The sequence below is a fragment of the Macaca fascicularis genome, chromosome 6, assembly GCF_037993035.2.
Source record: "Macaca fascicularis isolate 582-1 chromosome 6, T2T-MFA8v1.1".
NCBI lineage: Eukaryota > Metazoa > Chordata > Mammalia > Primates > Cercopithecidae > Macaca > Macaca fascicularis.
In genome coordinates this window covers 22,356,751-22,381,385 of record NC_088380.1, presented here as the reverse complement: position 1 = coordinate 22,381,385, position 24,635 = coordinate 22,356,751, and the positions used below count along the sequence as shown (strand labels likewise).

General features: G+C 35.7%; 1 protein-coding gene across 9 annotated transcripts in view; it reads left to right on the top strand.

The window, feature by feature from the left end:
* Positions 1-24,635, top strand: part of CDH12 (cadherin 12) — a 1,136,530-nt gene that overhangs the window by 1,075,183 nt on the left and 36,712 nt on the right. For 8 of the 9 annotated variants that reach the window (XM_005556619.5, XM_073995100.1, XM_045393559.3 and 5 more), the window contains 2 exons: positions 1,814-2,067; positions 22,221-22,357. In XM_005556619.5, coding sequence (XP_005556676.1) covers positions 1,814-2,067; positions 22,221-22,357 — 391 coding nt within the window. Of the gene's footprint in view, positions 1-1,813; positions 2,068-11,919; positions 12,215-22,220; positions 22,358-24,635 lie in introns of those variants that run through there. The other variant, XM_073995102.1, reaches the window with a different exon arrangement.

Here is a 24,635-nt window from a genome sequence, read left to right as displayed (position 1 = left end):
ATTCTTTGCTTATATAGGTATTAAGAGAAATCAAAATTTCTAACAGGGGAAACATGAAAATGAAAGGAGATCAATATTATAAGTTAACAGGTATGAGGTGAGCAAATTAAAATATAGAAAGGTAAAAAGAAAGCATTGATTACAAAGCAGGTAAACACATGAATAAAAGTACGATAAATAAAAGGAATACCTATAGGGAATTAATAAATATAGTTCCTGCTGCATAAAAAGGTACGGTGAAAGAGAATGATGTCATATTCAAGTAAAATTGCTATTTTGTTACAATAAATTCCATGAAATTGTGAGAGTTTTTGAAGATTTAAAACTGATTTTTTTTCGTTTTTGTTCCTCAGAGGAAATGCATAAAACAATCATATCTTAGAAGGAGAAAAATATCCTTCCTTTATTTTCCCCAGGTGTACTACAGTAAAGAAACAGGTACTGACGCTACAATTAGCAACTCTTTGGAATCAGACTTGAGGGAATTCCTTTAGAAAACAGAAATTTTTAAAGGTCCTAGAAAATCACTATGTTAATGTTAAATTCGTGCTGTCTCAGATTTTCTTAGATGATGAGAGGCCAGTGCCATTGACCTTAAAATTATCACTTAAACAAAGCACCACAGCAGCACCATATTTCAGGAATAGTATATTTTCAGTTATTGCAGACATAAAATTAATGTTTACAGTGAGGGTGCAAGTAAGCAGTGATAAGCTAAAATTGAGCATCCGTGACTCCATAGAAAATGACTTCCTATATTATATTATGTTTCACAGCCTTTTCTAATTTGGTCATATATATTGATACTGAAAGCCCCAATTCTTGGTAATGTGTATTGATGATGTGTTACAGTGCCCATAATTTATATATACGGTTCTGAGAACACACAAAAAGCAAAACTATTTTTAAATTAGCAATATGTATGCTTTTAAATACTGATACAGACATTTACTAGTAAAAAAAAGAAAAGATGTAGACATCCAAAAGTGTTTAATATAAGATGCCATAAAATAAGACAACAAAATATGGAGTTTTCATGGGACCACTTTTCCAATACCAAATTTGCAGCTAGAATCTGGAATATCTTCAATGATCCTATTTCATTTTTATTCAGTTTTTTTTTAATCATTGCTTTGTTCCACTAGATGTCAGTATTGGATAAGAGCAGAGAAATGCTTCCCTGAACATCTGTTCTCTTGCTGTTTTAACTTTGCTCATGTAAAATGATTAAACCCTACCTAGCATGTATGTCTGCATGTAAATGATGTGATTTTTAAGAAAAAAAAAAAAAAACATTTGCAACTGATGATCTTTACAAGTTACCCAGAAACTTCTACATGGAGGTGATTCTTTTCTTAAAATGTTTACCTTGCGCCTGTAATCCCAGCACTTTGGGAGGCCGAGGTGGGTGGATCACCTGAGGTCAGGAATTCGAGACCAGCCTGGCCAACATGTTGAAGCCCTGTCTCTACTAAAAACACAAAAATTAGCCGGGCATGGTGGCGCGCGCCTGTAATCCCAGCTACTCGGGAGACTGAGGCAGGAGAATCGCTTGAACCCCGGAGGAGGCGGAAGTTGCAGTGAGCCGAGATCGCGCCACTGAGCTCCAGCCTGGGCGAGAGGAAGAGACTTTCAAAAAAATAAAAAAATAAAAATTCCTTGTACTGCCCTTACCCACTAATTATGAAGAAAAATGAAAATTTTAAACCAATACAATTGGTAATAACTTGCAAATTGCTCTGAAGTAATGTTGACCCTTTCTGTCACATTCTACATAAATGTACTCCTTATTCTTAATTTGTCCTCGCTACAGCCTTTAGATTTTGAAACGAAGAAGGCATACACTTTCAAAGTTGAGGCTTCCAACCTTCACCTTGACCACCGGTTTCACTCGGCGGGCCCGTTTAAAGACACAGCGACGGTGAAGATCAGCGTGCTGGACGTAGATGAGCCGCCGGTTTTCAGCAAGCCGCTCTACACCATGGAGGTTTACGAAGACACTCCGGTCGGGACCATCATTGGCGCTGTCACTGCTCAAGACCTGGATGTAGGCAGCAGTGCTGTTAGGTGAGAAAAGGAAACATTTTCTTTTCTACGTCTCAGGAAAACAAAACAAAACAAGAACAAAAACAAGAAAACCAATTATCTGTCCAAAACTGCATGATGATTTAATTATAGAATATGATGCTTGAAAACATAAAACTTTACATAAGAATAGAGGAAGTGATATAGGATTTTGGGGGAAAACACATTATCAACTATTGCAACAATGTTTACTAGTGGCGTTACAACCACTAGAGGTCTGATTCTCCTGTCACTCAAGGTAACAAATCTCAACTCTTCATGTAGAAATGGGATTTAATAATATAACCTTTTAGAGAATGAGTCTCATAATTAGTGATATTAAGATACTTTGGAAGTGCCTAGAGTATAATAGACATTTAATACATTTTATAATTAGTCTAAACTTTCTGACCCCTTACACAAAGTTAGTGTTTGAAAAAGTTATTGCAATTTGCATGTCATTTTTCCAGTGTGTAAAACATGTCTGCTGGGTTTGAGGTGAAATGAGTAGAGGCACAGTTAGAGTCAGTCGTAGAGTAAAATGAATTTATGAAATTGCTCAAAGCACACACTTTGCAAGGAACTGCTTCCTGCTCATCTCTCTCCCACTCTCTCAACACATAAATTCCACTAGTACTATCAAGACAATGCAATTTCCCTTTTCCTCACTTATACATTGACCCAGCAGTATGTTTTGAGACCTTTTTTCCCCCATTCATTCTATTGTATGCTTGAATTTTCTGCTGCATGCCTACAGCTGTTGGGAAACGGATTAAAAGACAAGTATGAGATTTGTTTCTGAATCTTCTGTCCCTAAATGATTGAAGCTTGATATGCAAGAACCAAAATAAGAAAACATTAAGTAGGTTTTTAAAGCAAAACACTCTATTCTATTGACATACAACAGACAAATATCTTGTAAGATTTTACACCATGTGGTAAGTAAAGATTAAAACAATGGATCAAGTTTTCAGTGGTATCCTTAACACAGTAATTGCATATAGTGAAATCTCACGAAATGGCTTGAGAGCATAGGCAACTTGCTCTTTGAATTTATCTGAATCCATCACCTGTAGTTACATGAATACTACCTCAGTCAGCTCTAGCTGCTATAATCCATTAATGCATACTGGATGTATTAGTCTGCTTTCACACGGCTATAAAGAACTGCCCTGAGACTGGGTAATCTAAAAAGTAAAGAGGTTTAATTGAATCGCAGTTCCACACGGCTGGGGAGGCCTCGGGAAACTTACAATCATGGCGGAAAAGGAAGCAGGCGAATCTTACATGGCGGCAGGCAAAAGACAACGTGTGAAGGAGGAACCGTCAAACACTTATACAATAATCAGATCTTGTGAGAGCGCACTCACTATCATGAGAAAAGCATGGGGGAACCACCTCCGTGAGTCAATCACCTACTAACTAGGACCCTCCTTCAACATGTAGGGATTATAATTCAAGATGAGATTTTGGTGGAGACACAGAGCCAAACCATATCGCTGAGTGACTTAAGCTACAAACACAGTTCTGGAGGCTAGACAGTCCAAGATCAAGGGACCAGCTGATCTGGCGTCTGGTGAGGACCTGCTTCCTTTTCAGCAGGTGGTCATCTTCTCCTTGTTTCCAGACACTGGAGAAAGAGAAAGAGAGCTCTCTCTATAGTCCCTTTTGTAATGGTAAAAATAACTTCATGAGGGCTCCATCCTGATGAACTAATTACCTCCCAAATGCCCCATCTTTTAATACTATCACATTGAGGTTTAAGATTGCCAGATGTGAATTTGGGGGGATACATATCAGCTCATAAGATTCCAATTCTGCCCACCCCAAATTTATGCCTTTTTTACATGCAAAGTGCATCCATCCTAAGAGCCCCAAAACTCTCAACTTCTTCCAGTATTAACTCAAATCCAAAGTGTCATCTAAATATTATCTAAAGCAAACAAATGTGAGACAAAAGATACAGTTTATCCTGAGGCCACATTCCTCTCCAGCTGTGAATCTGTGAAACCAAATAAGTTACGTGTTTCCAAAATACAATGGTGAAGATATTCATAGTCCAAGAGGGAGAAAGAGGAAAGAAGAGAGGGGTGAGACGTCCAATGTAAGTCCAAAACCTAACAGTGGAAACTCCATCAAACCTTAGTGTCAAACATAATTTTTCTCTAGATCAATTCTTCACTTTGCAGGTCCACTAGAATGGATGTCCCACTTTTGGACTCACTAGGGTGGCAGCATAACCTCCCACACTCAGAGGGGCACCACCCAGGCTGTGGCTCTCTGCAGTAGCCTCACTCATGTGCAGTGGTCACACCCTCAGTGCTCCACTGGGCTACTCTACCCCAATGTCTCTTCTAGGCATTGAGCCCAATGTTTGAAATCATTATGGAAGCAGCCATTCCACAAGCCTGGTGACATCAAATCACTATTGGGGTGATTTGGAATTCTTCCCTCGATTTGGAGAATTATGAATGCTCACAGCTGAAGAGTTATGTGATGCTGTTTAACGGAGCTGAAGAAGTTTGATGATCTTCTTTCATTTTACCGCATTTCTCTTTCCTTCGGTACCAGCTGGCAGTGTTTCTGCTATTATAATCTCATCTGTTTTCCTGGCTTTTTCTGAAATAGTGGATGAAGTTCATGGTTCGCACCTATACAAATCTTCTTATTAAGTAATTGGTCTATCTATCAACCCTTAATGTTCTCTTCTAAACACACTTTCTCATTATTTTGGAACACAGATGGGTTGAGATATTTCCAAGTTCTTAAGCTTTGGTTTCTTTTTACTTAAAAAATTCATCTTTGTTTAATTTCTTTTATTTCACATTTTACTGTAAGGAGTTGTGAGGAACCAAGCTACTCCTTTAACACTTTGCTTAAAAATCTCCCCAGCTAAATATCTAATTTCATCACTCTAAAGTCCGTCTTTACACAAAATACTAGAACATGAACACCACCCACCTAAGTGCTTTGCCACTTTATGACAAATACTATCTTTCCTCTAGTTTCTAATAACATGTCTTTATTTCTCTCTGATAACATATCAGAATGGCTTTTACATCCATATATCTACCAACATTCTGTTTAGGATTGTTTAGATGTTCTTTGGGAAGACAGAGTCTTTCTCTACAGTTCTCTTTTCTCTCTGAACCTTTAACAGAATATCCTTGAACATTCATAATTTTAGCACTTCAAAACTCTTCCAGCCTGTACCCATTACCCAGTTTCATAGCCACTTCTACATTTTTAGGTATTTTTTATAGCTGCACCCCTACTGCTTGGTACCAATTTCTGTCTTAGTCACTTAAGGCTGCTATAACAAATTACGGTAGATGGAGTAGCTTCAGCAACAAATATACATGTCTCTTGTTTCTGGAAGCTGGAAAGGTTATGATCAATGTGCCAAGAGATGCATTTTCTAATAAAGGCCTGGTTTCTATTCTGCAGAAAGTCATGTTCTTGTGTCCACACAGCAGAAAGAGAAAGAGAGCTGTCTGGTGTCTCGGTTAGAAGGGCACTAATCCTATTTATGAGGACTCCACCCTCATGACCTCATTACCCCCACAAAGGCCCATATCCATATATCATGCATTGGACATTAGGATTTCAACATATGAATTTTGGGGAAACATAAACATTCAGTCCATAACAAATGCTTTTATTCTTGAAGAGAAACTGTAATCAGGAGAAAACTCTAAAAAAACTCATCTGTCTTTTAAAAAGAAGTAAGTATAACAATTACTGAACATCCCTACATTTCAGACTGAATGCTAAACAGTTTACTCACTGGATTCAAACTATTGTTTTACATGTCTATATTACAACATGATTCACTTCCAGTTAAGTTCCAGAAAACCATATATGATTTATAAGGCTATATGCAGACACATACACACACACAGACACACACACACACACACACACAGCCACATATACATTCAGTATTTGTTGAGGTATTCTCCAAAATCTTCTGCCTTGGTAATTATTATGTATTACCCTAACATTATTTATCAGTCTTTTATTTCTGAAGCCCTTGGATGTTCTGTTGATAATTACAAAAGTAGGAGATGCCTGGTGAATGGATTTACCAGTTTTTAAAAATATGAACAGTTATTGAAAGAATATTGAAGGTTGTAACAAAAATAATTAAAAGATAAATAAGATTAATTGAAACTCTCTGCAGATCAATAAATAAGAATTTACATAGAGAAACTCTGTACCTAGAGTAGAGAACATGCTATGTTGTTTAATTTACTGTATGTTCTATTTTGAAGACTTATAAAAGAATGATGAGGCCAAAATATTAAGAAAAACATGATTTTAATGCAATACTTAAGAACTAGAAAAATCAAAAAGTTCCTAAGTAAAAAACATTATTAGGTAAAGATACACCTTCCAAATTCAAGAAAATTATTAGAGTCAAGACCCTGATGTGAGGAACAAAGGAAGGTTAACATGAAAGAAATTCTCCTGCTATAAGTGTGTTTTTTATTTTGTACTTTTTATGTCACAGTAACTAGTATCTGACAAGTGCTACTTTATATCAAATAAAGTAGTGTACCATGTCTTACTTCTAATGAGTAGCAGTCGGCCCACTTGACACAGATGGATCTAATTGATCCCCGCAAGGGGTTGTCAAAAGACAGAGCTGTTTTTGAATCAACTGAAACCTGTCTTTGTTCCATGTCCTTGGAGTGAACAACAAACTTGAATAATGTCAGCTAAGGAAACATGGGGTATGAGGCATCATCTTTCTTTGTTCTGAAAATGTGTTTACTCACTTAAGAATGAGAGTGAAAATAAGTTGTGAAAACTGAGAATGAAAGTGTAAAATTACTTGACATGTTTAGATATGCTGTTTGTTTTGTTTTCCTTTACTTAATTATCTTTTCACAGAGTTATTATGCAAGGTATTAATTTAGGACCTTGGGTATTTTATCATCATCATCTTCATCATCTTCTTCTTCATCATCATCATTATCATCACTAAGCACAGCCAAGAACCACATCAATGCCATAATCAAGGACTGATCCCATTTTGAAGAAAGGTTCTCTTAGGTTTCATGACTAGCAAACACACCATGTCTGGTTCCTTACTCTCAACCTTCGGCCCCAGCTTAATTTCTAGTTATTCTTTACTTTTCTAGCCTTTGCCTTTTGATGCACTGATTTCTTGTCTCTAATGCTGTATATTCTTTGAGGTGAACACTGCTATTATATAGTTCCCAGAAACAATTCCTAGTGAGTCAAATGAGATTGGATTAAGTATATCCACCAGTAGTGATGCAGGGGCTTTTCATAACAGCAAGTTCTTGAGTTTAGAAATTTAAAACTGTTGATTATCCAGTTACATTGAAAGGTATCATTTACTTTGAGTATTATTGATTTGGGTTACAGAAAGATTTCAGTGGGTAATTTTGTTCAATATGTACCACTTTTCTTTTGTTCCAAACATGTAAAAGTCTGTTATCTTTGGAATAAATTTTAAAATAGAACTTAATCATATTTTTTATAAAATTTAAAAAATTGATTATTTAATTTTAATCCATGTCAAAAGTATTAAATAATAACAGAATGATGATGTAAAGTACATCTATTTTATGTATGTAGACTTGCATATATAAACTCAAAATTACAGTGGTTAAGAGTACAATTTAAAAGTGTACAGATTGTTTCCTGACTCGTAAAGATTCATCTCACAATGTTTTCACTTTGCAGTGCTATGAAATTGATGTGCATTCAGTAGAAACCATACTTTGAGTACCTATACATTGATTCCTTTTTTCCCTTTCAGTTCAGCATTCAATAAATTACATAAGATATTCCACACTTTATTATAAGACAGGCTTTGCGCTAGATGATTTTGTCCAAATGTAGGCTAAAATAAGTTGTTCAAGCAGGTTTAAGGTAGGCTAGGCTAAGCTAGAATGTTCAATGAAAAAAAATTAGATATTTTTGTACAAATTGATGGACATGAAAAGAAAAAGCAGAGAGGGTTTGATATGGAATACCTCTAAGAAACTCAGAGATAAACAAACCAATAAAAGGAGATGTAGAATTTAGAAACTTCAGGGGTAGCTGAATATATTAATCTCTGGGGATTTTGCCCTATTCATCTTTTTCACAACTGAGTCTTTAGGACCCACAAGAGAATTATTTCTCTGAAGCTGGTTTTTGCATGAAGTCTCTCTGTAAGTGTGCTGATGGGATTTAGCTTGTATTAACTCCACTTATAGAAGCAAAGAAACTGAGAAATCATTTTACTTTAAAGAAAAACGAAAAAAAAGCAAACAAGAAAGAGAAGAAAATTTGCTAAGAAAATAGAGATCAACTGGACTACAATTTGCTAACAGAGGTTAATCCCCATAAAGATCATGCCAGAACACCCAGGTGTATGAGAGCTTAAGAAAAAAAGACATTACATTTACACATCTAGATATAGATCTACCTATATTAGATTTGAAAAAACTCACATGCACATGTACACATATATATGCACACTGTATTTTATTAGTACATTGCATTATACACTAGAATATATCTTTTACATCAAGAAAATATTTAAAATTAAATTAATCTTGCATGTAGTATATGAAACCTTATTCAGTATAGTCCCAACTCTCAGGTATCTTTTCATTTTTCACATTATATGTATTTGTGTCCTAAGTAAAATTTTGTTAAGTACCATGACAGGGTTCAATATGGTGGTTTCAGTGGATATGAAGGACATGAAGAAGACACTGGGAAATGGGAGAAGTATGTATATAAAATATACATACCCTTCTGATATCCAAGATGGCAGAAGTCTAGGATGAAGGAGATAAAATAGAGGTTAACTATTTTAATTGGAAGAAATAGAACTGAGAAGAGTTGAGTTTTGGTAGACCACATCTTCAAATGTCTTTATATGAGTTCTGAATCTTAAAATTTATCAATAACTTAATTTCCCTATCTTTAATCTCTCCTTAATCTCTTTGGGGAGCCATTGCACACAAACTCAGCAAAATCTATCCCCAGTGAGACAGTTGAGTATATATGCTTTAGACATGCTGTTATCAAGTTATTGGTCCATGTGAATCTGCCTTTTAGAGTGGAATTCTATCTGTACTTGACAATATTAAACAAACCTGACACCTTTGCTAGCATACATGCTTATTTTGTTTGCACTGGAAAAAAAATAGCATTCCCTTCAAATTTACACAAACTGAATGGTTAAGAATATATCCCTTCAGAATTTGTTATTATATACTAAATAATGGAGAATTACATGTTTCTCTGTAAATAAAGTTATTTTGCTTCCTCTTCAAATGACCAACTCACTGACGGTCAATGTACAAGGAACTATCGCAAATAATATGTAACAAGATAAACATGTTCACTTTTACTTATGTCAGTAGCAACCAATTATCTACATATAGTAACATTGTAAGAGCTAAATTGTGCTGGGTACTGAGCTTAGCACATTGCTCAGATTTGTTTAAACACTGAAGCTGACATTAGTTGACAGAGTGGGACACTGAGGCCCAAGATCATATTATGTCTTCAGAAAGAATAAGAAAACGATTTAAACAAAGGCTGCCAAATTTCAAAGGTTACGCTACTAATCACTCTGCTACTTAAATTTAATTGAAATGCTAACCTGAATTTTTGAGTAGCTTTGTAATTCTACAATTGATGAAAATAAAATTAAAATTAAGCAAAGTGGCTGGAATATGAACACAAAGCAGTAAAAATATATGATATTTGGTATTTTAAAACATGTTAACTATGGCCCCTACTATATACGTGAAAGTATTATATATACTTTACATATGTTTAAAGGTAATTACAACAACCTAATTAAACCTGAAAAAATGTTAAATTGGATTATGACAATAGTGACATTGATCAGGCTGGACTCACCATATTATACCTTATTATGTAAGATTAAGTTCCCTTTATTTTACTGGAGAACTACAAAGTTCTTATACAATTTAGGCATAACTAAGCGTTTTACTGTTTACCAAATTCAATGGGTTTGTGATACAGATCTACAACTCCAATTTTTAGAAGGATAGGAGGATTTCAATGAAATAGGAAATGATGCATTTGCTTTAATTTTCAAGTAGATTTTACATTATTCTATTGATACACCTAAGGGAATCTCTATGACTAAAGTGTCCAGATATTTGTTAGACTATGAACTTTTTTTTTTTTTTTTTTTTGAGATGGAGTCTCGCTCAGTCGCCCAGGCTGGAGTGCGGTGGCGAGATCTCGGCTCACTGCAAGCTCCCCCTCCCGGGTTCACGCCATTCTCCTGACTCAGCCTCCCAAGTAGCTGGGACTACAGGCACCCACCACGCTCGGCTAATTTTTTTGTATTTTTAGTAGAGATGAGGTTTCACCGTGTTAGCCAGGATGGTCTCCATCTCCTGACCTGGTGATCCACCTGCCTCGCCTCCCAAAGAGATGGGATTACAGGCGTGAGCCACCGCACCCCGCCGAATATGAACTATTTTTGTGCTGCCCTGTTATGCTCTTTGTAACTACCCCCAAATGAGAGAACGTCCTTGTCTTTGTAGTCTACATATTCTATATTACTGACCTGCACTATTTGGGTTTAACTTTTGCCTGCTAGAGATTCAGTTTTGTTGCTTTACGTGCAAGTACTGAGAGAGTATCCTATATAAGTACAATTATCCTAGCTCTTTTTCTTCTCTCTTTAATTTCCTTTGTAGAATAGCCCCTTTGTCACATGTGTTTGAGATTTTGTACATTATTTATATATTAAAATAGTTACTTTAAATATATAAACAATAAATATAAAATGTTCTTCTCAAAAAATACTGTAATAATCAGTGATCAGTAGGAAACAAGAGAAATGAATCCATTTCATAAGCTGTTCCAGAGCACTCAGTTAAGAGAATATAAGTAATTTTCAGAGCACAAATTAGCTAAAGAGTAGACTAATCACAAACAGAAAATGCAAGCTTAGTTAGAAGGAAAAGAAGGAAAATAAAAGCTTTCTTTCAAATATGATGTCTATATTTGGGTTTCAAATGGTAAGTAACTCTACGTAAAATGGCACTGTTCTTCAGAGCCATTTGGCCATGACCTAATAAGAGTAAATAAATCCAGTGCTGACCTGGGATAACAGGTGTTGGACTTAGTTCAACAAAATAGTTATAATGAGGCTCTCTCAAAAAGATGTCGGAATAAATACGTTTGAATATTCAAAAATGTAAATTAAGGTATTCCATGCTTGAAGTATGACCCGGACATTATCAATAGGAAAAGTCAGATAAAGTAATTCAATTCACACCTATAAGTGCACTGTATTATAAATAGAACAGTATATTCAGTAAGGAACTCTTCATACTTGAAAGAAACTTCCTGTATAATGAACAACACAAAATAGTTACTTTGCTATTCTCATTTGAGAGAAACTGTTAATACCAATTCAAATAGGTAGAAAGTAAAGTTTAAAAAATGGTACAGTTTTGTAAGAAGGAAGTAATAGATGCTCTCTAGAGGGATTTGGCAAGTCTTTATGGGGAGAACATGAGGAAAGCTGAAAGGTGCCTTTGATTTTTGAGTAAATTAGGAAAGTTCTGTGACGTGAATGGGAAGAAAAAAATTGAAATGAGCTGACAACTAAGTCCAGAATAAGGGACTTCTGAAGGTCTAGAGTCAAAGATACTTCTAAGCAGAAGATACCAACATTTACCGAGCAAATTCTTTACTTATTTAGTCAGGTATTACAGTCTGTATTTTTTAATATGTGATAAAACTGAGACTTGGGAAGTTTAAAGCTATTAAGTACAGAGCCTAGACTTAATCGTTATTTGTCTCAACCTCATTTTCTTTCTATTACAGTAAGCTGCTTCAAGGTGTCTGCAAAGTAAACCAAAGGACAGGTTTAAAGCTTTGGGGGCAGAAGAAGTTCTTGTCAAAGATAAGGTTATTTTTGCTCTGAGTTAAAGATAAAATACATCGGTCAGATGAACCAACAGAATGGCAAGGTAGAAGAGAGTTTTGAAGTTAACTTCCAGATCTGTAAGACAATACAGAGTGAGAAGACCATGTATGACTGTTCCAAAAAGAAAAAAAAAGGCAGAGGAAAGCTTAAGCAACTTGGAGGAAAATACAAATATAACAATTATAATTTCAACATTATGTAGATTATGGTATATTTCTTCTTCTTTAGAGATCTATTTTAATCATATTGTGTGTGTACAAATGGGAAATTTAAAGACAGAAGACTTACTTTTATTAAATGATTACACTTTTGTAAATATTTAGTTTCTCATCAAACGTTTAAAACAAGCCATAGAAACCCTCGAAACCATTTAAGATACAACTTTTAAGTCTAGTAAGGGGAAAGTAGAGATGAGGAGGAAGATAAGAAAAAAGAGGAACTGATAGGAAAGTAGGAACTGGTAGTTTAAAAAGTTTGAGAGGAACATAGTGGCATTTATTTGTGATTGCTGATGGAGAAATTACAATTGACATATTGTTGCAGGTGGCTTAGGTGCTCAGTAAAATGTTTGTTAAAATGAATTGAACTGAATTTACTTTCTTTAATTGTCTTCCAAATGACAAAAGAAAACATTGGCAACTAAGAAGAGATATGAGTAAAGACATTTTGATCTACTATCATTATCTTAACAAAATAACATTTTCTACCTTGACCTGTATCATTATTACCAGATGTTTCTTGTTTAAACAATGAGGTGTGATACTTTCAGAGTAATTTTGTACCATGAAGTTCTTTTTACACTTAATGTAGTTGAGAACTGGGACGGGGTCAAAGTTAGCGTTTCCATTGATGGTGAGAAAGTTATTAAGCAAATTGAAAAGCACAATTTTAAGGGAAATGCTTACCTAATAAATAGAATAAAAATTTTTAAAGCATTTCTGAAAACTAATTTATAGTATAGGAATAAAACCAAACTTTCTCAAATGGCCTGCGCAGACCAGGTTAAAGTTTTAATTTTTGATTTCTATTCAACTGTTAAAACCTTTTTTTTCAGCAACAATCACTACATAATTGTATGAACTTTAGATTTATTTTATTATATACAGATTATAATCATATAATTGTTTTTTCATTTAAATCCCATCTATTCACCAAATAAGTATGAGATGAGTCAAACATACTTTCCGTTTAAGTCTTTTGCTCATAGAAACTAATTTGTTAGGCTAAATTACACAGTTCATGTTACACCATTGTGATTAGTTGCAATTCCAATACTATTTTACCCTTAGATTGTAAGTAGACTGTTGCAGACTGGCAGCAGAAACACATGATGGTTTACTCTGCGAGGTTGTAACTCCTCAAAATTTCTATACCTTTTAGAACTGGGCCATATCTTTTCCGAAATTGTCCAGAAAATGTAGGAATGGTTTCATTGCAAGTTCATCGAAAGTCTTTTCTTATGAATGTCTCTCAGTTGCTATACTGGATAAAATATCACAATAGAAAATATTTATCCTTTAGTCAGGCACAGGATTTAGTCAGTCACATACAGACAGAACATCAGGAAGATGCGGGAGCTAGTATTAAGCCTGTAGTCTAAGACCTGGCTAACTATGAGAAGATGCTTAGCTGAGTAGAAACTGTTCAAATATGTTTCAGCCATATTCCAGAAGATATAAAGCTTCATTGGAGGATAACATGAAGAGAAAGGAGCTTGCCAAATTTCACAAGGTGACAGAGCTAAAAATTAGATACCAGAAAGTAGCGACTGACAGTCAAACAGAAGCACCACATTTATGGTTTGTACTTTATGAGTTTATGTGAGAACTTCATAGTTCAAGTACTAGAAAGCTAGCTGAAGGTTATGTGTGCCACTACTTGATGCCAGATAAGAAAATGTGTGTGTAAGGAAGAATTTTTATCTGGGAAGTAATACAAAATAATACGGAAGGAGAGAGGGAGAAAGGGGGAAAAGAACACTCACACACTCATACGCTGATACACATGACTCTATCCCTATGCAACATATACTTTATCTTATTTCATTTTTATAACAACATTCATGGTTACACTGCTAGGTAGGTATTGTTTTCCAAATTTTATAGAACGTAAGGAGACTAGATATTGGAAGGGAATCTCACTAAACTGATTGCACAAGGTAAATAAATAAAATGTATGTCACCCTAGTTCTCTCTGTTAAAAAAAATTAGTGTGCTTCATGCTATATTTCATTGCATCTAGGTGGTGGTTAATGTATGTATTGCAAACTCTACTTCAGCATTAGACTGAATGAACAAAAAAATTAAATATGTTTACTAAGCTTGCAAGATATTGGATCCTGGTTGACTGATATATAGAAACACACAACTAAGAGATATACACATTATTTGATGAATATATTATGTAAGTTCTTGAATTTTAAACTTGTTATCAAAAATACCTAAAATTACAATTAAACATAACCTGTGTATGTAGTGATTCACTGTATGAAGTTAGACTTCTGTTTGAATCAATTTGTTGAATTATAACATATGCTACAAATATTAACTATAAACAAGGTGATCAATTTTCCCAATCTTATCTGGGAAAAATCTTGAGGAGTTTTCTGGTCCTAAGTACACTCACTGTAAAAACTGAGGAAGTCCTCAGCAAACAAGAAATAATTGATTGTCCCGAATAAGACAGTCTTAAAGCTCTAACTATGCTGCCTTGATGTAGAAATATGTAACTATGACATAGACAGGAAGTATAGGATCTGTGCAATGAATCAATACAATATTTAAGTGGCAGGTGCTATGTACAAACAACAAACAACATCCCAGGTCCTTGACAACACAGAGATGAACAAAGCTAGTCTCAGAGCTCTCAAGAAATTTAACAAGCTTTGGGTAAGTAAGATAATCATGTCACATACACAAAATGTATACAAGCTGTGTTATATTTGCCAACATCTACATAATAATTGAATATTATTAGCATTAAAGAATGATCTGTTCATTGCAGAGATTTTCAAAGATGGAAATAAAGAAAAACTTTGAAAAATATCATGTAAGTTAACTGGAATTCACAAGAAAAGAGTAAGAGAATTCCAAAAATTAGTGGAGTTTCCACTTAACGAATGGCAGCAGGATGCAGTCTGTAGACACACTCCACGGTGAAACAAGAATAAATGACATTTGTTTCTTTAAGAAATAATAGACACTCATTTACAGCCTCTGGAAACTTTTCTAAGGGCATGCAGCACATAAAGAACAATTTATTCAAGAAAAGCTACTAAAACTTGGTAAGAATAGCAAAAGACAGTGACACTTAACCCAGAACCTGCTCCCTTCTCCCATGCCTATATCCTTGCTCTGCTTGATAGAAATGCCCACCTGGCAGGTGCGGTAAAAAGACATGGTTTCTCTTCCCTTCACAACCAGTCAAGGGCCATGATACCTTACCAGGAGGGGCAGAATGCAAACATTACATAAAACTATAAACATTAATAATTATTACAGTGTTTTATTGCACTTGTGACATATATGGATGTAACAGGTATAATATACACAGTTATTGCACATAACTATATAGAAGAAACATTTCTATATTTTACTCTAATTAAGTTAGTATGAATGTGAATATGATGAGTTAAGTCATATATGGCAAAATTTAAAGCAGATACTAAGAAAATAAATGATATAATAAAAATCATTAAAGAAATACTCACTTATTGTAAAAGAAAGAAGTAGAGAAGAAATAGAGAAACAAAAAAGACATGAGAAATATAGAAAACCTAAAAAACAAAATGGCAAATGCAAATACCATTACATCAGTATTAGCTGTTGAATGGGAATGGATTAAACAACCTAATCAAAGAGAAAAGTTTATCAAAGAATCAAAGAATAAAAACTGATGACTCTATGAAGTGCATGTCTGTAGTTTAATGGTGCCAAAGTCAGACAACTTGAAACCTTGAGTCTGCAAATACTCATGTGCTTTTTTTTTTTTTTTGAGACGGAGTTTTACTCTTATTGCCCAGGCTCGAGTGCAGAGTGCAATGGTGTGATCTCAGCTCACTGCAACATCTGCCCCCAGGGTTCAAGTGATTCTCCTGCCTCAGCTCCCAAGTAGCTGGGACTACAGGCACATGCCACCATGCCCAGCTACTTTTTGTATTTTTAGTAGAGACGGGTTTCACCATGTTGGCCAGGGTGGTCTCCATATTTTGACCTCATGATCTGCCCGCCTCAGCCTCCCAAAGTGCTGGGATTACAGGCGTGAGCCACCAAGCCCAGCCTCATGGGCTTTTTTTGACATTTTGCAGCATATGACTACACTAGGCTCTCTTATCTTTTAGAATTTCTCTAATGTCACCACAGTCCTTCTAGGTACAAGATAATGTACTTCACGACATTTCACAGAACATCCTACACATCCCACAGTGAATCTGATGTTGCAGAATTTTTACTATGCTAATAGAGAAAGAACACAGGAATAGAAGCAGTGTGGAGCTTGACTTGACAATTTTTGCCTGGCTAGTTGGAAGACTAGTATGTAGGGGGGTAAGGGGAAGTCAGTTTGGAAACGAAGTTAATCTAATTCACCCCAAGAAACAGAAGCACAGGATATCTATAACAGAGGGTAAAAGCATCTGCAAAACACTCACTCAGATCATTAGCTTCCAATCAGAATAAGCATCAGAATTACCTAAAATTACAGAAGCTTTACCTTTGTCTATATTGGCGTTATCCTGAGATAAAGTCTGGAAATACTTATTTTCAAAATATGATTCTTCATCTCCCTAACCAGGTGGCTTATGTTTACATTACCGATACTGGGACAAATGAATCATCTTTGTTCTTGGAAAAACATAATTAAGTATTTAGGGCTCGAGGGATGTGGTATCTGTCTGATGTTCTCAGATGGAACTGGCATAATATCAGTATGTATTTATACATAGGGAAAGTGTTAAAGTAAATGTGGGAAAATATTAACATAATAAGTGTAAGTGAAAGGTATTTGGAATTTTATTTGGCAGTTCTTACAACTTTATTATAAATTAGAAATATTTTTAAATTATTAAAAATATATTAAAAACCAGTGATTCCTCTCAGTTGTATTTGAGAGTTTCTAATACAAATCATGCACCAAGGACTACTTATAGAGAAATTAATAGTTTTTTAATTATAATGTATAAGATTTTCCTTGACCTAAATCACTCATTTTTTTTCATGTCATTGTGCTTCTCAGATAGTTTTCTATGGTAATTCTAAACAACTTACAGTTTCGACAGTACCTGTGTGGTTTTGCTACTGCTGTTGCAGCTTTCTAAAACACCGTCTATTCCTCCCCTCACTTTTTCTGCTTCAACCTCCTCTTGGATGATTTCCATATAGCCTTCTAATGTCAGCCAAATATCACGTGCAAGAAGGATTGCCTGAAGCACTAGGTTTTACGTTTGATGTGTTCTCTTGGCACTCCTGCAGAGCCTTCTTTACTATCTCTCTTTTAGGCATTGAAATAGTCTGTTTATCCATGTCTTCCCAACTAAAGTCTTCAGTGATGGGCATCATACTTTAGTTATTTTTATATGTCTCATCTCTAGAATAATGTATAGTGTATAGTGGACACCCAGCAGATACTTAATAAATTGAAAAATTGAACACAGTAAGCCTACATCAGCAATTCTTTCAGAAATACTGCAGTTAATAAGGAGTTTCAGTGGCAATTTTCTTCTTAAATTAGGCATATGGCAAGTTAAATGAGGTGCTGTAAAGCAGTATTTTGAGAAATACTTTCTTGTTCAGGAAAGAATATGCAATACGGAGAATTAAGCTCATTATATCTCTGTGTTTCCTGACCTTTAGGGGTGCCTTAACTTCATTTTTAATTTTTGAGAGCATTCATGTGAGCTAAGGTACCACGCTGAAATGGGAAGACATCAATGCTTTCTCACTCCTCCAATAAACAGAAGAAATGTCAAAATTAGATTAACAGCATGGCTCATACCCTATTCTAATAAATACCATGCATTTTCCGGTTCAGAAATCAATGACAGACATACCTTGGATATATTGCAGGTTTGGTTCCAGACTACCACAATAAATCAAATATTGCAATAAAGCAAGTTAAACATTTTTTTGGTTTGCCAGTACCCATAAACATTATGTTTACACTATATTCTAGTAAGTGTGAAATGGCATTATGCCCAAAAAAGTACATGCCCTAATTAAGAATACTTTATTGCTAAAAAACAAAAAAACAAAAAACAACAAAAAACAACAACAACAACAACACAAAAAAACACTGAAGATCATCTGAGCCTTCAGCAAGTTGTAATCTTTTTCGCTGGTAGAGGGTCTTGCCTTGAACTCAATGGCTACTGACTGATTGGGGTGGTGGTTGTTGAAGGTTGGGGCAGCTCTGGCAATTTCTTAAGAAAACAATGAGGTTTGCTCTGTCGATTCTTCCTTCCACAAAGTATTTCTCTGCAGCATGTGATGCTGTTAAGTAGCATTTACCTACAATGGAACTTCTTTCAAAATTGGAGTCAATCCTCTTAAAACCTGCCACTGCTTTATTAAGTTTATATACTATTCTAATTTTTTGTTATGATTTCGATAGTATTTGTAGTATCTTCACCAAAAGTAGATGTTATCTCAAGAAATAACCTACTTTTCTCATCTATAAGAAGTAAGTCCCCATTTGTTCAAGTTTTATCATGAAATTGCAGCAATTCAGTCCATCTTAGGGCTTTACTTCTACTTTCAGTTTTCTTGTTATTTCCACCCCTCTGCAATTACTTCCTCCATTGAAATCTTGAGTCCCTCAATATATTCCAACCCATGAGGGTTGGAATAACTTCTTCCAAATTCCTGATTTTATCTTTTGACCTCCTCTCATGAATCACCAGTGTTCTTAATAGCATCTAAAATGATAAATCCTTTCCATAAGGTTTTCAATTTACTTTGTCAAGAATCATCATAGAAATCACTATCTTTGGTAGCTATGGCCTTACAAAATATATTTCTTAAATAAGAAGACTTGAAAGTCAAAATTACTTTTTTGATCCATGGACTTCAGAATGGATGTTGTGTTGCCAGTCAAGGAAACAACATTCATTTCTTTATACATCTCCATCTGAGCTCTTGGGTGACTAGGTGCATTGTCAAAGAGCGGTAATATTTTGAAAGGAATTTTTTTTTTCGTGAGCAGTGGGTCTCGACAGTAGACTTAAAATATTTAGTAAACCTGCAGGGTGTGGTGGCTCACGCCTATAATCTCAGCACTTTGAGAGGCTGAGGTGGGCAAATCATGAGGTCAGGAGTTTGAGACCATTCTGACCAACATGGTGAAACCCCATCTCTACTAAAAATACAAAAATTATCCGGGCGTGGTGGCATGCACCTGTAATACCAGCTACTCAGGAGGCTGAGGCAGGAGAATTGCTTGAACCTGGGAGGCGGAGGTTGCGGTGAGCCAAGATCACACCATTGCATTCCAGCCTGGGTGACAAAATGAGACTCTGTCTCAAAAAAAAAAAAAAAATAAGCCATGCTGTAAACAGATGTGCTGTCATCCAGGCTTTGTTGTTCCATTTATAAAGCAACAGGCAGAGTAGATTTAGCAAAATTCCTAAGGACTCTAGGATTTTTATAATGGTTAATGAACACTGGCTTCAACTTCAAATCACCACTTGTATCAGCTTCTGCTAAGATAGTCGGACTGTTTTTTGAAGCTTTGAAGCCAGGCATTGACTTCTCTTTTCTAGCTGTAAATGTCCTTGATGGCATCTTCTTCCAATAGAAGGCTGTTCTACATACTTTTAAAATCTGTTGTTTAGTGTAGCCACCTTTATTGATGACCTTATCTAGATCTTTTGATAACTTTCTGCAGATTCTACATAAGTACTCCCTGCTTTACCTTGCACGTTAATGTTATAGAGAAGACTTATTTCCTTAAACCTCTTAAACGAACCTCTGCTAGGTCACATTTTTCTTCTACAGTTTCCTTACTTCTCTCCAATAGAATTGAAGACAGTTAGGGTCATATTCTGGATCAGGCTTTGGCTTAAAGGAATGTTGTGCCTGGTTTTATCTTCTATCCGGACCACTGAAGTTTCTCTATAACCACAATAAGACTCATTTGCTTTTAAACCATTCTTGTCTTCACTGGAGTAGCACTTTCAATTTCCTTCAAGGACTCCTCCTTTGCATTCACAGCTCGACTGTTTGGCATGAGAGGCCTGGCTTTTAGACTATCTTGGCTTTAGGCATGCCTTCTTCACTGAGCTTAATCATTTCTAGCTTTTAATTAAAAGTGAGATATGTGTGACTCTTTCATTTGAACAGTTAGAGCCCACTGTAGAAATATTAATTGACTGATTTTCAATATCGACGTGTCTCAGGGACTAGGGAAGGCCCAAGGATCAGGAGACAGATGAGGGAACAGCTGGTTAGTGAAGCAGTCAGGACACACAACGTTTATTGATTAAGTTTACCCTTTTATATGGGTGCAGTTCATTATGCCTCAAAATAATTCGTTGTCATTCAAAATAATTTCAATAGTAACATCAAGTATCACTGTTCATACATCACCCTAACAGTTATCATATTAATTAAAAATTTTGAAGTATTACAATAATTACCAAAACATGACACAAATATGAAGTGAGCACTCACTGTTGGAAAAATGATGCTGATGAACTTACTTGACACAGGGTTGCAACAAACTTTCAATTTGTAAAAACGGCACTAGGGGTGAAGTACAATAAAGTGAAGAGCTGTAAATTAAGTTATACCTGTACTAACAAGTATAGACTAGTATGGAATGATATATTTCAGATATATTTCACTTGTAAATGCAAGTGATCTAGAACTGAAATAACATACAAACTGCTACAGTTTCAAATAATCAGCTTGTCAAAATAAATAGTTTGTTATGTTGAGATACACATCCCTTTACTGACTTTTCACCATGAACACTTTCTTTGGAGTGGGGATTCCAAGGGACTGACTAACAATGATGCCATCTGCTTTCAGCCATTGTTTGAAATGACCTCTCTTTGGTACCAGGCTAGAATAAAATGATGACAAATATTTTGTGTATTGTACCTTTTGATCAGCAAAATCTTTTCCCATGAAATGTTCTATTTAAAATTGGTAAGACTATATAATGATAATCATATGGGAAACATTAATGACCTGGTTCAAACATCAATCTAAAACTTTCTATTTTAATTTGGACACATTCCTTCATGTCTCTATGCTTTCTGTTTTCTTATACATAAAACAGATTGATAATACTATTCTTCAGGCATTTCATATTCTCAATGTGTAAGCATTGAGAATAATGTCTATCAAATGGTCATATTTTAAAATGTTAATGATTGTGATGATTGAAAACACATGTTGGAAAAAGAATTTCACTTAATATCAATCCATATATCTACTGTTACTTAAAGATTTAAATACATGCATTTTTTATTTTGCTATTCATTTTCTTGGAATTTTTAGTCCAGTTGCTTCACATAGGGCGACATACATTATTATCAAATCTGTCACATAATAAACATGATAAAGAGACACCATTACCCAAGGTCACTGTTGTTTTTTTTTTTTTTAATGTTGACTGATATATAGTAAAACAACAATGAAACAATAAAATACACAACAAAGTAAAACAACAATGACCATTTTATATGTGCTTGAGGAAAATATTTTTGTATAATCACCAAATTGTCAGTTAAAAAATTTACCTTTTGTTTCCATGATGTTATTTTTCTATCTTTGGAAACAAAGATTCTACCTCTGTTTTGGCCTGGGTTCTTTGTAGTTGTTTCCAGGTGCTTCTCTCAACCCTATTTCCACAGCCATAGCCACTGTTAAGGAATTTTTTACTGCTTTGAAAAGTTTTAATATTCAGCAGGTTAAGGAAACTCATGGTCAGCTTTAGAATTTTAGTCTCTGCTGAGCTTTCAAGGTGCCAAGACCCTAAAATAACATGAAGAGCAGAAGTACTAAATCTTTTATTATTTCCAGTTTCCCCTTGAGCATACTGACTTTGCAATAAAGAAGCTGTCATTTACACTCTTCTTTATTGCAAGGTGGGTAATAGCTACAGGGAGAAAAATAAGGAACTGTGTCAAGTTAGCCTAAGTGCCATTATGATTAATGTGTAATCATTGCACATTTGCATCTACTCTTTTCATATACAGGTACTTCATAGATTGGAAGAGTGATGGGGACAGCTACTTTACAATAGATGGAAATGAAGGAACCATCGCCACTAATGAATTACTAGACAGAGAAAGCACTGCGCAGTATAATTTCTCCATAATTGCGAGTAAAGTTAGTAAGTATGGCATGGACAGAATCAATGTTATACTGCAGTTCTTTGGATTTAAGACTCTTAAACGAGTCCCTGCTGAGATGTTTTTCATTTTTGGACTGACAGCTGAGTGGTCTCGCGGGGAAACTCAGAAACCTGTTCCTTTTCCTCACAGCGTAAGTCCAGAGAAATTGTGACAGCTGCCAATGAGTCCTGTTTGCAGGATTGCATGAATATCTAGTAGTGCATTTCATTGTGTGACCTCATCCTTTTCTATGCTCTACCCTCAAAAATTCACCCAAGTATCAATTTCTCTTCCACACGGGTTCCTTTTACATATCGTTGGGAATTTCACAGGGCCAGGCAAGGCAAAATAATTATCATATATAATCACCCATTCTGAAATATTTTCTGACATCGAAGAGAGTACTTAAAGCGTGGTGGCTCACGCCTGTAATCCCAGCACTTTGGGAGGCCGAGGCGGGCGGATCACAAGGTCAGGAGATCGAGACCACGGTGAAACCCCGTCTCTACTAAAAATACAAAAAATTAGCCGGGCGCGGTTGTGGGCGCCTGTAGTCCCAGCTACTCGGGAGGCTGAGGCAGGAGAATGGCGTGAACCCGGGAGGCGGAGCTTGCAGTGAGCCGAGATCGCGCCACTGCACTCCAGCCTGGGCGACAGAGCGAGACTCCGTCTTAAAAAAAAAAAAAGAAAAAAAAAATAAAAACTCATACATCTTCCCTTTCTCTCCCTTTATTCAAATTTATTTTTGATTACTATCACTGTGGAATATATAGGAGTTTCCATTGCAATTCTTCAAGGAGTGGCTCAAAATGTTTACAATTATTAGGAATTATTTCTTGAGTTGGTTTCTGCTTGGTTCAGAAGAGAATGCTCTAGACTGAGAGTGCTTATAGGTTTTATTTGTTTGACAGAACAATCAAGGTTATTATCACAACTTTCTCAAGTAATGTATGGGGGTGAGAGTGGTGACGTTTGGCTCTTGAGATAGTTGTTTTTAATAAAAGTGCATCTCCCCATTCCTTTTACTTATGGTCTCTTGAAAGGTTTGGAAAAATCTCAACTGAATCTCTTCCATTTGCTTCCTTCTTGTTTTATTTTTTGCATCTGGTGTAAATTTATAACACTTTAGCAGCTAATTCCAACTTTCCATGCAGGGAATAGCTGTGAGCGTTTCTGCTGAAGGGTTTTGATCAGTCCAACTCAGTGGGGATGTAAACATGAAAAAGTTTGGTTTGTCTTCAACAACTCCGTACAAACATGAATAGTCAGATATCCATTCCCACAACCTCATGGCATCTTTAGCTGATCCCATTAGTTTTAGGTTATTTTCATTATTAAAAGTAAGTCTAACAAAAAAGGTCATGCAGCTTCTGCCTTGCTCGTTGGAACAGTTATTGTTCTCAAGTATCATGTAAGAAGTCTGACTACCCGGAGGCTGCCATACTAGAGAGGTCACATTGTGGTGCTCTAGTTAACTCCAGCTCAGCTCTGCGTTCCAGCCATACCTCCCAGTGTTCTGGAAATGTGAGTGATGCTGTCTTGGAGCCTGTAGTCCAGTCCACTTTACTAGCAGAATATCACAATGTAAACTTCATCAATGCCATGTGAAATGGAATATTAACTCAGCCAAATCCTGCCCAAATTCTTACCCACAAAATTGTAATAAATATGAAAATTTATTCGTCACAATTTTACAATATTTCTCAATTATTAAAAGCAACTACACTTTGGTGTTTGCTGATACATGGGAACAGATATCCGAAGAACTCAAAGACAACATAATCAGAACTTTCATTCCTTGGGGGTGGAGCTATTGATTCTCCAGTTTCTTGCAATAGAAAGGAAAGACGGAAGTTTTTAAAATGCGTAAATCTCTATTAATGTAGTGCCAATATAGTGCTCCATTGGTTGCCACCTTTTTTTTCTTATTTTTTAGACATAGTCTTGCTCTGTCTCCCAAGCCGGAGTGCAGTAGTGTGATCTCGGCTCACTGCAACCTCCACCTTCTGGGTTCAAGTGATTCTTCCGCCTCAGCCCGCCAAGTAGCTGGTATTACAGGCATGCACCACCACACCTGGCTAATTTTTGTACTTTTAGTAGAAACGGGGTTTCAACATCTTGGCCAGGCTGGTCTCGAACTCCCGACTTTAGGTGACCTACCTGCCTTGGCCTCCCAAAGTGCTGGGATTACAGGAGTGAACCACCTGCCGCCATTTTTAGGACTAAACTGGAATGGCAGTAAAGACAGTTGTTGAAATGCTAATTCTCGTGTAATTT